This window comes from Oncorhynchus kisutch, linkage group LG6, assembly GCF_002021735.2.
Source record: "Oncorhynchus kisutch isolate 150728-3 linkage group LG6, Okis_V2, whole genome shotgun sequence".
NCBI classification, from domain to species: domain Eukaryota; kingdom Metazoa; phylum Chordata; class Actinopteri; order Salmoniformes; family Salmonidae; genus Oncorhynchus; species Oncorhynchus kisutch.
In genome coordinates, this window is record NC_034179.2 from 62,832,614 (window position 1) to 62,848,837 (window position 16,224).

General features: G+C 41.9%; 1 protein-coding gene across 5 annotated transcripts in view; it reads right to left on the reverse strand.

The window, feature by feature from the left end:
- LOC109892205 (uncharacterized) overlaps nucleotides 1-16,224 on the reverse strand; it is a 29,854-nt gene that overhangs the window by 6,575 nt on the left and 7,055 nt on the right. The window contains exons 2-9 of one of the 5 annotated variants that reach the window (XM_031827137.1): nucleotides 12,535-12,604; nucleotides 12,015-12,083; nucleotides 11,661-11,708; nucleotides 11,322-11,453; nucleotides 10,913-11,042; nucleotides 9,417-9,434; nucleotides 9,274-9,327; nucleotides 9,127-9,162 (exon numbers count right to left, since the gene is read on the reverse strand). In XM_031827137.1, the coding sequence (XP_031682997.1) occupies nucleotides 9,127-9,162; nucleotides 9,274-9,327; nucleotides 9,417-9,434; nucleotides 10,913-11,042; nucleotides 11,322-11,453; nucleotides 11,661-11,708; nucleotides 12,015-12,083; nucleotides 12,535-12,604 (557 nt within the window). Of the gene's footprint in view, nucleotides 1-9,126; nucleotides 9,163-9,273; nucleotides 9,328-9,416; nucleotides 9,435-10,912; nucleotides 11,043-11,321; nucleotides 11,454-11,660; nucleotides 11,709-12,014; nucleotides 12,087-12,534; nucleotides 12,605-16,224 lie in introns of all 5 variants that reach the window. The other 4 variants (XM_020484638.2, XR_004210366.1, XM_031827139.1 and 1 more) reach the window with 4 other exon arrangements.

Here is a 16,224-nt window from a genome sequence, read left to right on the forward strand (position 1 = left end):
AGATTACACAGGTTCACAAAGAATTCGAAACCCGATGTTGATAAACTCTCAAATCTACTGGGTGAAATACCACAGTTTGCCGTCACAGCAGCAAGATGTGTGACCTATTGCCACAAGAAAAGGTCAACCAGTGAAGAACAAACACCATTGTAAATACAACCCATATTTATGTTTATTTTTTCCCCCTTTTGTACTTCAACCATTTGCATATCGTTACAACGCTGTATATATACATAATATGACATTTGTAATGTCTTTATTCTTTTGGAACTTCTGTGTGTAATGTTTACTGTTCATTCTTAAGGTTTATTTCACTTTTGTATATTATCTACTTCACTTGCTTTGGTAATGTTAACATATGTTTCCCATGCAGAGAGCGAGAGGGTGACAGGATGAGGATGTCATGATGGTTAACAATACAATCCTTTGATAATGTTTGGCCCCTGGTCGTCACACACACCCCAATGTGCATAGATTCCATACACATACACAATGACAGTACACACACATAGTGGCGGGCCCTCTGGCCATGGAAGCAGTGAAGAATTCCCAGCCCAGCCAAGAGAATAATGTAACTAACCAGAGAGAGAGCGAGAGAGCGAGAAAGAGAGAAAGCAAGAGAGCGAGACAGAGAGAGAGAGACATAGAGAGCAGGCAGAAAGAGAGAGAAGGCAGACAGAGAGAACAGAGCAATGGACACCCCGCTGAGACCAGCGAGACACCCTCCCAGACCTGCAAGACCCCCTCCTGAAGGACCTGCATCGAGAGAACCCACGCCAAGAGGACCTACACCCAGACCACAGCATCACCAGCCACACCCCAACCAGCTAAGACCACATCCTATATAGGCCCCCCCATATCAGACCTATAACCCTTCTGCCCACACGATGCCCCCCTCTCCTGCGGCACGGACCTCAACATGACAGCAGGACATATGCCCAGGCCGTGATCAGAGCAACAGGCCCAACCCCCACTATTACACCCACGCAAGCCCCATCATGTGACCTTAGAGGTATGTATCAGATGCTCAACATGCTCTGCTCACCGCTACTGTGATGGTCCAGGCCTAAACCACACAAAAACAACACTAGACACTATGGAACACAAAGATTTTACCATCTCATCCTGGAATATACAAGGTCTGAGGTCATCTGCCTTTGGCCTAAAGAGCAGGAACTCAGACTCAGAAATACAGACATTGTCATCTTATAAGACACATGGTAAAAAGGAGATGGACCCACTGGTTGCCCTCCAGGTTACAGAGAGCTGGTTGTCCAATCCACCAAACAACCAGGTGTGAAACAGGGAAGAGACTCAGGGGGTATGCTAATTTGGTATAGAGCAGACCTAACCCACTCTATTAAATGAGTCAAATCGGGAACATTTTACATCTGGCTAGAAATTAATAAGGAAATGATCTCAACAGAGAAAATGTGTCATGTGTGCTACCAATATCCCCCCAGTAGAATCCCTATACTTTACCAATGACAGCTTCTCCATCCTAGAGGGGAGATCAACAATTTCCAGGCCCAGGGACATGCACTAGTCTGTGGCAACCTAAATGCCAGAACTGGACAATAAACTAACACCCTCAGCACACAGGGGGACAAACACCTACCTGGAGGGGACAGCATTCTCTCCCCCACATGCCCCCCTAGGCATAACTATGACAACATAAGCAACAACAGAAAACGGGTCACAACTCCTGCAGCTCTGTCGCACGCTGGGTATGTACATAGTCAATGGTAGGCTTCGAGGGGACTCCTATGGTAGGTGCACATATAGCTCATCTCTTGGCAGTAGTACTGTAGACGACTTTATCACTGACCTCAACCCAGAGTCTCTCAGAGCGTTCACAGTCAGTCCACTAACACACTTATCAGATCACAGCAAAATCACACTCTACTTGAACAGAGCTTTGCTCAATCATGAGGAATCAAAGCCAAAGGAGCTGAATAATATTAACAAATGCTATAGATGGAAGGAAAGTAGTGTGGAAATCTACCAAAAAACAATTGGGCAACAACAAATTCAATCCCTTCTAGACAATTTCCTGGACAAAATGTTTCACTGTAATAGTGAAGGTGTAAACATGGCAGTAGAAAACCTAAAGAGTATATTTGACCTCTCAGCGTCCCTATCAAATCAAAAAAATTCAAACAGAAATTCAGAAGAAAATGAACAACAATGACACGCGGTTTGATGAAGAAGGCAAAATCCTAAGAATGAAACTAAGAAACTTGTCCAACCAAAAACATAGAAACCTGAGTCTACGCCTTTACTATGGTGAATCACTGAAACAATACAGAAATATGCTACAGAAAAAGAAGGAACAGCACATCAGAAATCAGCTCAATGTAATTGAAGAATCCATAGACTAACCACTTCTGGAAAACACTAAACAAACACAAATAATTATCTTTCCAAAATGGAGACATCTCCAAGGGTAAACCACTTCTCCAATATTTTTGGCTCTATAACAAAGAACAAACAGCAAAAACAGAAACAGTTGAAGTCGGATGTTTACATACACCTTAGCCAAATACATTTAAACTCAGTTTCACAATTCCTGACATTTAATCCTAGTAAAAATGTAGTCTTATTTCAGTTAGGATCACCACTTTATTTTAAGAATGTGAAATGTCAGAATAATAGTAGAGAGAATGATTTATTTCAGCTTTTATTTCATTCATCACATTCCCATTGGGTCAGAAGTTTACATACACTCAATTAGTATTTGGTAGCATTGACTTTCAATTGTTTAACTTGGGTCAAACGCTTCATGTAGCCTTCCACAACCTTCCCACAATAAGTTAATTTTGGCCCATTCCTCTTGACAGAGCTGGTGTAACTGGGTCAGGTATGTAGGCCTCCATGCTCGCACACGCTTTTTCAGTTCTGCCCACAAATTTTCAATGGGAACGAGGTCAAGGCTTTGTGATGGCCACTCCAATACCTTGACTTAGTTGTCAACTTTGGAAGTATGCTTGGGGTCATTTTCCATTTGGAAGACCCATTTGCGACCAAGCTTTAACTTCCTGACTGATGTCTTGAGTTTTTGCTTCAATATATCCACATAATTGTCTGCAGCAAAGAACCCCCACAACATGATGCTGCCACCCCCATGCTTCACGGTTGGGATGGTTCTCTTCGGCTTGCAAGCCTCCCCCTTTATCTTCCAAACATATGGTCATCATGGCCAAACAGTTCTATTTTTGTTTCATCAGACTAGAGGACATTTCTCCAAAAAGTACGATCTTTGTCCCCAGGTGCAGTTGCAAACTGTAGTCTGGCTTTTTTTAATGGCAGATTTGGAGCAGTTGCTTCTTCCTTGCTGAGCGGCCTTTCAGGTTATGTCGATATAGGACTCGTTTAACTGTGGATATAGATACTTTTGTACCTGTTTCTTTCAGCATCTTCACAAGGTCCTTTGCTGTTGTTCTGGGATTGATTTGCACTTTTCGCACCAAAGTACGTTCATCTCTAGGAGACAGAACGCGTCTCCTTCCTGAGCAGTATGACGGCTGCGTGGTCCCATGGTGTTTATACTTGTGTACTATTGTTTGTACAGATGAATGTGGTACCTTCAGGCATTTGGAACCAGACTTGTGGAGGTCTACAATTCTTCTTGGCTGATTTATTTTTATTTTCACATGATGTCAAGCAAAGAGGCACTGCGTTGAAGGTAGGCCTTTAAATACATCTACAGGTACACCTCAAATGGACTCAAATCTTTTAAATTTTCTGGAATTTTCCAAGCTGTTTAAAGTCACAGTCAACTTAGTGCATGTAAACTTCTGACCCACTGGAATTGTGATACAGTGAATTATAAGTGAAATAATCTGTCTGTAAACAATTGTTGGAAAATTACTTGGGTCATGCACAAAGTAGATGTCCTAATCGACATGCCAAAACTATAGTTTGTTAATTTATGGAGTGGTTGAAAAACGAGTTTTAATGACTCCAACCTAAGTGTATGTAAACTTCTGACTTCAACTGTACATGATCAAATACAAATCTTAGAATCAACTATTAAAGAACTCCAGAACCCACTGGATTCTCCAATTACCTTGAATGAACTACAGGACAAAATAAAAAACCCTCCAACCCAAAAAGGCCTGTGTTGTTGATGGTATCCTCAATGAAATTATACAATATACAGACCACAAATTCCAATTGGCTATACTAAAACTTTAACATCATCCTTAGCTCTGGCATCTTCCCCAATATTTGGAACCAAGGACTGATCACCCCAATCCACAAAATTGGAGACAAATTTGACCCTAATAACTACCTTGGGATATGTGTCAACAGCAACCTTGGGAAGATCCTCTGCATTATCATTAACAGCAGACTCGTACATTTCCTCAGTGAAACAATGTACTAGGCAAATGTGAAATTGGCTTTTTACCAAATTATTGTACGACAGACCACGTTTTCACCCTGCACACCCTAGTTGACAAACAAACAAACCAAAACAAAGGCAAAGTCTTCTCATGCTTTGTTGATTTCAAAAAAGCCTTTGACTCAATTTGGCATGAGGGTCTGCAAAACAAATTGATGGAAAGTGGTGTTGGGGGAAAAACATACAACATTATAAAAGCCATATACACAAACAACAAGTGTGCGGTTAAAATAGGCAAAAAACACACGCATTTCTTCCCACAGGGCCGTGGGGTGAGACAGGGATGCAGCTTAAGCCCCACCCTCTTCAACATACAGTGGGGAGAACAAGCAATTGATACAGTGCCGATTTTGCAGGTTTTCCTACTTACAAAGCATGTAGAGGTCTGTAATTTTTATCATAGGTACACTTCAACTGTGAGAGACGGAATCTAAAACAAAAATACAGAAAATCACATTGTATGATTTTTAAGTAATTAATTAGCATTTTATTGCATGGCATAAGTATTTGATCACCTACCAACCAGTAAGAATTCTGGCTCTCACAGACCTGTTAGTTTTTCTTTAAGAAGCCCTCCTGTTCTCCACTCCTTACCTGTATTAACTGCACCTGTTTGAACTTGTTACCTGTATAAAAGACACCTGTCCACACACTCAATCAAACAGACTCCAACCTCTCCACAATGGCCAAGACCAGAGAGCTGTGTAAGGACATCAGGGGTAAAATTGTAGACCTGCACAAGTCTGGGATGGGCTACAGAACAATAGGCAAGCAGCTTGGTGAGAAGGCAACAACTGTTGGCGCAATTATAAAAAAATGGAAGAAGCTCAAGATGACGGTCAATCACCCTCGGTCTGGGGCTCCATGCAAGATCTCACCTCGTGGGGCATCAATGATCATGAGGAAGGTGAGGGATCAGCCCAGAACTACACGGCAGGATCTGGACAATGACCTGAAGAGAGCTGGGACCACAGTCTCAAAGAAAACCATTAGTAACACACTACGCCGTCATGGAATAAAATCCTGCAGCACACGCAAGGTCCCCCTGCTCAAGCCATCGCATGTCCAGGCCCGTCTGAAGTTTGCCAATGACCATCTGGATGATCCAGAGGAGGAATGGTATAAGGTCATGTGGTCTGATGAGACAAAAATAGAGCTTTTTGGTCTTAACTCCACTCGCCGTGTTTGGAGGAAGAAGAAGGATGAGTACAACCCCAAGAACACCATCCCAACCGTGAAGCATGGAGATGGAAACATCATTCTTTGGGGGATGCTTTTCTGCAAAGGGGACAGGACGACTGTACCGTATTGAGGGGAGGATGGATGGGGCCATGTATCGCGAGATCTTGGCCAACAACCTCCTTCCCTCAGTAAGAGCATTGAAGATGGGTTGTGGCTGGGTCTTCCAGCATGACAACGACCCGAAACACACAGCCAGGGCAACTAAGGAGGGGCTCCGTAAGAAGCATCTCAAGATCCTGGAGTGGCCTAACCAGTCTCTAGACCTGAACCCAATAGAAAATCTTTGGAGGGAGCTGAAAGTCTGTATTGCCCAGCGACAGCCCCGAAACCTGAAGGATCTGAAAAAGGTCTGTATGGAGGAGTGGGCCAAAATCCCTGCAGCAGTGTGTGCAAACCTGGTCAAGAACGACAGGAAAAGTATGATCTCTGTAATTGCAAACAAAAGGTTTCTGTACCAAATAATTAAGTTCTGCTTTTCTGATGTATCACATACTTATGTCATGCAATAAAATGCAAATGAATTACTTAAAAATCATACAATGTGATTTTCTGGATGTTTGTTTTAGATTCCGTCTCTCACAGTTGAAGTGTACCTATGATAAAAATTACAGAACTCTACATGCTTTGTAAGTAGGAAAACTTGTAAAATCGGCAGTGTATCAAATACTTGTTCTCCCCACTGTATATATCAACGAATTGGCGATGGCACAGAACAGTCTGCAGCACCCTACTAGAATCTGAAGTCAAATGTCTACTGTTTGCTGATGATCTGGTGATTCTGTCACCAACAAGGAGCGCCTAAAGCAGCACCTAGTTCTTCTGTACAGATTCTGCCAGACCTGGGCCCTGACAGTAAATCTGAAGTCAAATGTCTACTGTTTGCTGATGATCTGGTGATTCTGTCACCAACAAGGAGCGCCTAAAGCAGCACCTAGTTCTTCTGTACAGATTCTGCCAGACCTGGGCCCTGACAGTAAATCCCAGTAAGACCAAAATAATGGGGTTCCAAAAAAGGTCCAGTCGCCAGGACCAAAAATACAAATTCCATATAGACACCGCCCTAGAACACACAAAAAACTATACATACCGTGGCCTAAACATCAGCCCCACAGGTAACTTCCACAACGCTGTGAACAATCTGAGAGACAAGGCAAGAAGGGCCTTCCATGCCATCAAAAGGAACATAAAATTTGACATACCAATTAGGATCTGACTGAAAAAATGCTTGAATCAGTTATAGAACCCATTGCCCTTCATGGTTGTGAGGTCTGGGGTCCGCTCAGCAACCAAGAATTCACAAAACAGGACAAACACTAAATTGAGACTCTACATGCAGAATTCTGCAAAAATATCCTCCTCGTACAACGTAATACACCAAATAATGCACGCAGAGCAGAATTAGGCCGATACCCGCTAATTATCAAAATCCAGAAAAGAGCCGTTAAATTCTACAACCACCTAAAAGGAAGGGATTCCCAAACCTTCCGTAACAAAGCCATCACCTACAGAGAAATGAACCTGGAGAAGAGTCCCCTAAGAAAGCTGGTCCTGGGGCTCTGTACACAAACAGACCCAAACGAGCCCCAGGACTGCAACACAATTAGACCCAACCAAATCACGAGAAAACAAAAAGATAATTACTTGAAACATTGGAAAGAATCAACAAAAAAACAGAGCAAACTAAGAATGTTATTTGGCTATAAACAGAGAGTTCACAGTGGCAGAATACCTGACCACTGTGACTGACCCAAACTTAAGGGAAGCTTTGACTATGTACAGACTCAGTGAGCATAGCCTTGCTATTTGAGAAAGGCCGCCGTAGGCAGACCTTGTTCTCAAGAGAAGACAGGCTATTTGCAAACTTCCCACAAAATGGAGGTGGAAACTGAGCAGCACATCCTAACCTCCTGCCAAATGTAGGACCATAATAGAGACACATATTTCCCTCAGATTACAAAGACCCACAAAGAAATCAAAAACAAATCCGATGTTGATAAACTTCCATATCTACTGGGTGAAATACCACAGTGTGCCGTCACAGCAGTAAGATTTATGACCTGTTGCCACAAGAAAAGGGCAACCAGTAAATACAACCCATACTTCTGCTTATTTATTTTCCATTTTGTAATTTAACCATTTGCACATCGTTACAACACTGTATATATACATAATATGACATTTGCAATGTCTTTATTCTTCTGGAACTTCTATGAGTGTCATGATTACTTTTCATTTTTATTGTTTATTTCACTTTTGTATATTATTTACTTCACTTGCTTTGGCAATGTTAACATATGTTTCCCATGCCAATAAAGACCCTTGCATTGAGAGAGAGAGAGAGAGAGAGAGAGAGAGAGAGAGAGAGAGAGAGAGAGAGAGAACGAGGTGACAGTCTGAGGATGTCATGATGGTTAACAATATACAGTCCTTTGATAATGTTTGGCCCCTGAGGGGGATAGAAAGCAGTTGCTTTGCGAGATATCTCTACCTGAAAATACATGATCTAAGTGGTTGATAGTTGGTATTCAGCAATCATAAAAGCCTGCCTTATTAATTTTAAAGAACTATTAAAATTGTGATATTTATCAGACAGCATAGGCAGCAGCTCTATAGAGATGAGATGATGACTTGGATTGAAGTAATAAAGACATCAAATATTTTATTAAAGTAATGTGAATAAATTATGGATAATAAGTGATAAGCAATAATGGGTCGTCACTACCATCATGGGACTTTAATTCTGTGTTGTTACAGCATTTAACCCACATAACGCATGTGCATCTAATGTCTAAAAATAAAATTGAAACCCCAAAAAACGTGATTCTTTTTTAAATAATTGAACTGAAACTGACCTCAAAAAGCCATAATCACGGGGCCTCCCCAGTGACGCAGCAGTCTAAGACACTGCTTCGCAGTGCTAGCGGCGTCAATGCAGACCCTAGTTCGATCCCAGGCTGTGTGGCAGCCGGACGCGACCGGGAGACCCATGAGGAGGTTCACAATTGGCCCATTGTCGTTCGGGTTAGGGGAGGGTTTGGCCGGCCGGGATGTCCTTGTCCATTCGTGTTCTAGCGACTCCTGTGGCGGGCCGGGCAGATGCACGCTGACATGGTTGCCAGTTGTACGGTGTGTTTCCTCCGACACGTTGGTGCGGGTTGGCTTCCGGGTTAAGCGACCAGTGTGTCAAGTGGCTTGGTAGGTTCGTGTTTTGGAGAGAGACGCATGGCTCTCGACCTTCGCCTCCCCCGAGTCCGTACGGGAGTTGCAGCAATGTCACAAGACTGTATTGGATATCACAAAATTGGGGGTAAAAAGTACCAAAAAACGAAGAATCGCTCGGCACTGATGGTTGAGAAGCAACTGCTTTTTAGAGTAAGGGTTACATCTAGGCTTAGTTGAAATGTTATTGATCGTCTGTAGAGCATCTATAGATGGACAATCCAAATGAAGTTCTACCACACACACACACACACACTTACCAAGTGTAGTTGCTTTTTGGCATCTCACTGCATCAACTAGAGAGGAAAAGAGAGAGATGAAGAACAATGGGTTAAAACGACTAGTTATTGTAAATAAGCATATTTCCCACACATATGTACAGAAGGCACACACACATGCATACGTACGCATGGACACAAGCACACGCACATTAACCGGTGTAGTTGCTTTTGGCCATCTATCTGCATCACACAGAGAAGGAAAGGTAAAAACATCCCTCTTTTTAATAAGAATATTTCACACACACACACACGCACACACAAATGCTTACCAAAAACATCAGCACATTCTGTAAACAAAACACAGGGCATATAGTAAGAAGGGAGATGCGTTGATAATATACAACATACAGTGCCTTCGGAAAGTATTCAGACCCCTTGACATTTTCCACATTGTGTTACGTTACAGCATTATTCTAACATGTATTAAATTGTTTTTTTCCCCCTCATCAATCTACACACAATACCCCATAACGACAAAGCAAAAACATGTTTTTAGAAATGTTTGCTAATTTATATATATATATATAAAAAAACATAAATAAGTATTCAGACTCTTTACTCAGATGCATATTGGGCAGCGATGACCACCTTGAGTCTTCTTGGGTATGACGATACAAGCTTGGCACACCTGTATTTGGAGAGTTTCTCCCATTCTTCTCTGCAGATCCTCTCAAGCTCTGTCAGGTTGGATGGGGAGCGTCGCTGCACAGCTAACTTCAAGTCTTTCCAGAGATGTTCGATCGGGTCCAAGTCTGGGATCTGGCTGGGCCACTCTAGGACATTCAAAGACTTGTCCTGAAGCTACTCCTGCATTGTCTTGGCTGTGTGCTTAGGGTCGTTGTCCTGTTGGAAGGTGAACCTTCGCCCAGTCCTGAGCGCTCTGGAGCAGGTTTTCATCAAGGATCTCTCTGTACATTGCTCCGTTAATCTTTGCCTCAATCCTGACTAGTGTTCCAGTCCCTGCCGCTGAAAAACATCCCCACAGTATGATGCTGCCACCACCATGCTTCAGCGTAGGGATGATGCCAGGTTTCCTCCAGATGTGAGGCTTGGCATTCAGGCCAAAGATTTCAATCTTGGTTTCATCAGACCAGAGAATCTTGTTTCTCATGGTCTGAGAGTCTTTGGGTTCCATTGTGTTCTTGGTCACCTCGCTGACCAAGGCCCTTCTCCCCCGATTACTCAGTTTGGCCGGGCAGCCAGCTCTAGGAAGAGTCTTGGTGGTTCAAAACTTCTTCCATTTAAGAATGATGGAGGCCACTGTGTTCTTGGGGACCTTCAATGCTGCAGAAATGTTTTGGTACCCTTCTCCAATCCTGTCTCGGAGCTCTACGGACAATTCCTTCAACCTCATAGCTTGGTTTTTGCTCTGACATGCACTGTCAACTGTGGGACCTTATATAGACAAGTGTGTGCCTTTCCAAATCAATTGAATTTACCACAGGTTGATTCCAATCAAGTTGTAGAAACAATGTCAAGTCTCATAGCAAAGGATCTGACCACTGATGTAAATAAGGTATTTCTCTTTAACATTTTTTAGACATTTGCAAAAGAAAATCAAAACCTGTTTTCGCTTAGTCATTATGGGGTATTGTGTGTAGATTTCTGAGGATTTAATCCATTTTAGAAAAAGGCTCTAACGTAAGAAAATGTGGAAAAAATCAAGGGGTTTGAATACTTTCCGAAGGCACTATCGATGTACTTCATGTAATATTATGATTTTATGCACTGGAGGTCATGGAACAAAAGGTATTTTAAACATTACCGTCCTCTTGTTCTTGTGACAAATTATATTTCTGATTGAATGCATCTTCAACCAGACACTTGAAGCCTTTCAAACTGACCAACTCCACGTCAGCTAGACTGTATGTGACATTGGAGACACACTCAGGTTCCTGTTATACAGGGGGAGGAAGAAGAAGAGGCTCAGTACTGGAGGAAGACACACACACACACACACACACAGTAGAACCAATGCACATGCATGTGCACACGCACACACGCACACACACACACACACACACACACACACACACACACACACACACACACACACACACACACACACACACACACACACACACACACACACACACACACACACACACACACACACACACACACACACACACACACACACACACACACACACACACACAGAGGCATAGACCTACCTTCCCATGCAGACAGGTCAGTAAGTAACATACAGTAGAATTTGTTTTGTCTTCAGTGTAATCTTTGCATTCAAAGTCCTTCTTACAGTTCTCCCCATAGAACCTGCTAAGGGCTTTTGCAACAAATGTTTCCTGTAATAAACATGTGGAAATGACAGCAATTAAGTTTCTAATCCTTTACGGCCAAAACATAGCTTGAGATAAGCTTGCATAACATTGACCGTTTCATAACATTTTGCATGTATGTCAATGGATTCAAGTTCAATTTACACTTGCAGATTTCAAGTTAGGAGTCAGGCTTTACAGATAGAATGTACAGAAATGGAATGGAACCCATACCTCACTTTTGTTCACTCTGAACAAATAGCCCTTTGGCAGACGTTCTACCTTGAAGGTAAAAAGGCAACCAGTTACTTAAAGGTTCAACATCATATTATGGGTTGGCAGTGTAGCGCAGTGGTTAGAGAGTTGGACTAGTAACCGCAAGATCGGTACAAATCTCTCATTCTGGCCCTGAACAAGTCAGTTAACCCACTGTTCCTAGGCCATCATTGAAAATAAGAATTTGTTCTTTAACTGACTTGCCTGGTTAAATAAAGGTTCATTTGTATTTTTTAAACTTTTTTTTTTAAGTATGAAAATGCACCAAAAGGTTAGAAGAATTGTGATGAGTAACTAGTGACTATCATTTACCATTTCTGTTAGAAGTTCGTTATGCATGCAGTCATTCGCCTTACACAGACAGGCTCTCCACAGGCACACCTGCTGAGGAGAGGCGAGGAGAGAGAGAGTAGAGGATCAAAGCAGAGGAGAGGAAAGGAGGGAATCAGTCGAGTACACTATGTATCTGTTAATAACCCGAAGAGTGCAATGTGCATGGTTAAATAATCATTCAATAATAGTCAATACCTAATTGAATTATATGCAATTTCACTACAACCACATCAGATAGAATTCAAACTTGGTTTCATTCATATGTAGCTAAACAACGTGCACGTAAGTAGTAGGAGCTGTGTGTGTTTCAGGGCTGCGGTTAAACCTTTTCCAGTCAATTCAGGGTATCAAAGATTCATGGGCCACTGTTTTATATGATAAAGTGAGCGAAACCCAGATGGGTACTGGTATCTCCAGCTGCAGGTGAGCCTGTCAGTGCTGTGACAGCTTGAATAGTGTCGGTGAGAAATGATGAGGCAATATAGAGTCTAGAACTCACAAAGAGACAAGCTCTGATGATCCATGCCAAGTCACTTGTCATGTTGCCTTGGTAACCATTAGGATTCCCCCTGGGCAGAAAGAGATGGGGGGGGGGGGGGGGGGGGGGGGACAGAGAGAGTAAATAAATATTCTTCCTTCAACAATTTTCCCTGCAAAATTTCCTCAACTTTCAGTTAGTACTTGTTTATCCGGACAGAAACATTCCTGACAGACCATTCTTTGCCTGACCGCCATTTGAGGGACAGAATGTTTTTCAAGCGTCACTTCCATCCTTTGTGTGTGTCATCAGTGTGATTGTCTATGCTGTTAATTAAGCACATTTCATATGTTGTATTGGTCATTATCAAATACTGTAGATATTTCAGGATCGGTTTACTGGTGGCATAACAGTAGGAATGTATTTATCTAACTTTTAATGTGTAACCAAGCAGTTAATATCCTACCAGCTGAACATAACATATACTCATGCATGACCAGTGGTGGAACAAGTACACAATTGTTATACTTGAGTAAAATTATAGATCATATGGTGGAAATTACAACATTATGTTATGCACATGACTTTATATTAGAATGTATTCTTGTATTAGTACTTTCAGAGTCTGGCTGTTCATCTGAGAGGAGCCTCTGATGCTTAACGCTGGCAATTGATTTCCGATGCCTTGGTGATAAAACCTAGACTGCATAGTGTCTGTGTGAAATGCTGGCCTGTTTGCCAGGGCCAAGTACCCCTCCCTGCAGTTTATTTCTCCCACATCGCAGATGAACACTGGACTATGTTACATTAGTATGTCTGTATAAACAATAACCTCGAGACAAAAACCTGGTGCAATGTAAATCTTACTGTCTGTTGCTTGATATCACAATGTACCTGTGTATAATTCTACACATCTGTTATTTGTCATGAATATTCAGGAGGATGCACTTTGCTATAAAGAGCTGTAACCCAAATCTGCTCATTGGGCTCTCAACAATTACCGATGGGTGGTCGCTGTTCAGCTCTGTGATTGCAATTCTTAATCGATAATAAAGTTGGATTGTTTTGAAGAAATCTTAAAAGTCTCTCTCCTTTGAATCCGAAATATTCCACGACAATAAATGTATAGAACGTTACTCAAGTAAAAGTGAAAGTCAGCCAGTAAAATACTACTAGAGTAAAAGTCTAAAAGTATTTGGTTTTGAATATAGTTAAGTATCAAAAGTAAATGTAATTTGCAAATGACATTGTAATTAAGCAAAGAAGATGGCACCATTGTTCTTGTTTTAAAATGTCCGGATAGCCAGGGACATACTCCAACACTCAGACAGTATTTACAAAATATACATTTGTCTTTAGTGAGTCCACCAGGCCAGAGGCAGTAGGGATGACCACATGTTCTCTTGATAAGTGTGTAAATTAGACCATTTTCCCATCCTGCAAAGCATTCAAAATGTAATGAGTACTTTGAAAGTACAATATTTTCTTTAGGAATGTAGTAAAAGTTATCAAAAACATAAATAGTAAAGTAAAGTACAAATACTCCAAAAAATTACATAAGTAGTACTTTCAAGTATTTTTACTTAAAGTACTTTACACCACTTTGTATGACAAAGTTGTCTTGAAGACCAAACCCAGGATCATATACTGTACATCACTGTCACAAGGCACTATTCTTTGTAAGATCAATTGACTAATGTTATGACCTGTTTTACTCAAGAGAGGGGAAAGTAATGTATCTGTATTTAAACTAAGAGATCCATTGGTTGCTAAATATAATATTTTACACTTAGTCTTAGTCGTCACTCAGGGGAACAGCTTTGGTGACCGTTGCAACACGCATGCTCTACCCAAGTCTGTAGCCTGTAAACAACAGCCATTGTGATCCTTTGCCATAAGCGTTTGTTGACTGAGTGTGGGCTGGTCTAAGTCCAGGATTAAATCCCATTATGCTTTTCAGCTAAGCACCTTTTAAAGGCAACGTTCTCAAGCTCATGGGAAAGGGTCAAGGCATCAGAGAGAAGAAAGGCCCTGAAAAAGGTCACCAAGTTTCAAAGGTCGTTAAAATGGACCTGTGTCACCTAGGGGGTTGAATCAACATAGAAAACTAATTAGACTTGCAAAAATTAATCAACGTAAGGTGCATTTTGTTGGCCCAACTTTTACCCTAAATCCAATGACATGGTGACATTTGTTTTGTTGATGCTACCTTGAATTCACATTTGTTGACAACTCAGCCAAATGTGAATCCAACCTAGACGTTGAACTGACGTCTGCGCTCAGTGGTTACATGAATTATGCCAAACAGCTGCTGATACACTTACAGTATACAATGTACATGTTCTCACTCACTTGGCAGATGTTGTATTCCCCAACTGCTCACTCGCTGAGCTTAATTGCTATGAGTTTGAGAACCAGCTGCAGTGGCTTAAACGTGCCAGCAAAAGCCTATGCTGTGACTGTCTTAATAAAGCCAAGTGAAACATACCGCCAAGAACATCCAATCGTATATACAGTTTAGTTTAGCACGTGAAGTGGTTGCTTCCTCTTCGTGGACAAACGTGACTTTTGTCTAAGAAATAAGAGACGATGGCAACCTGGCCTGTGATGTCATTCACCATACTCAAACCGACAACTTCTTCATTTTCCCCACGTGCCTCCAAAAGACGTCCACATCGCAAGTAGCTCAAATATCCACAAAGCGCTAAATAACAAATGTTTCTCCCGAGGACCTCATCAGCAAGGCTGTGTCTGCCTTAACATAGGCTGCAAAGTGATCCCCCCTGTTGTACAGCTTTGCCAAGTAAGATCAGATCTATTGGAGTAGTTTGGTTTGCAATTATGGCTTATAGTATATTGACTAATAATGTCTATTTCCCCAGGTTTTAATCTCAGAGGACGTGGGCCAGAGCAGTGTGGATGGCAAATGAGAAGGAAGTACGTGTTAATCCAGAGTACTGGATCGAAGACCAAACAGTGTGGTGGCTCCCAAATAACGCAATAAAGGATTGGTTCGCACCCTCTCTGAAATGGAAGTCATTTCAGCTTCCAGAAACGGACATCCGGTACATCGCAGATGCATTACACTCAGTAAAAACAACTGCAGGTTGTCAAAATGACTGTTCAATTATTCAAACCCTCACCCCACCATTCAGAATCAACATAGCAATGTGAAGATGTTGAAATCACAGAAGCCAGTGAAATAGAGGAGATTTTCGAAGAGAAACCGGAAGACTGTAGAACTGGTACGTTTAAACACACATTGACAGTTTGTGCACTTTACTTGGCACAGGTTTTTTATTTCTGTATATGGTCGTGTGTTTTAGAATCGCATGAGGAATGTAATCGGACACCTCTAGCCACTACAGCCCCCAAGTTATGAAGTTATGTTAGCCTGCAGTGCTGATTATTACATCGACCCCTTGTCCCTAAACCATAGCCAGTGAACAACCTCCTTGCCTTTTGATAGACTGGGAGGACCTTGTACCGTATTACTTCAGCTGATCTGTTCAAATCTACAAGCGTGTGCGGGTAGCGGGAAGGTAGCCTCAACCCAGACAGAATCCCTCCATGTTTCACCATTGTTGGACTAGTGAAACAAACATGAAACTGAACTGAAATCCTTCTGGATTTCCAGGCTAGGGACTAGGGAGGTTCACTTTGGCATGTTGCCCGAATTTTGTTTTCAAGTCATGTGTTTTGGTTGTTTTC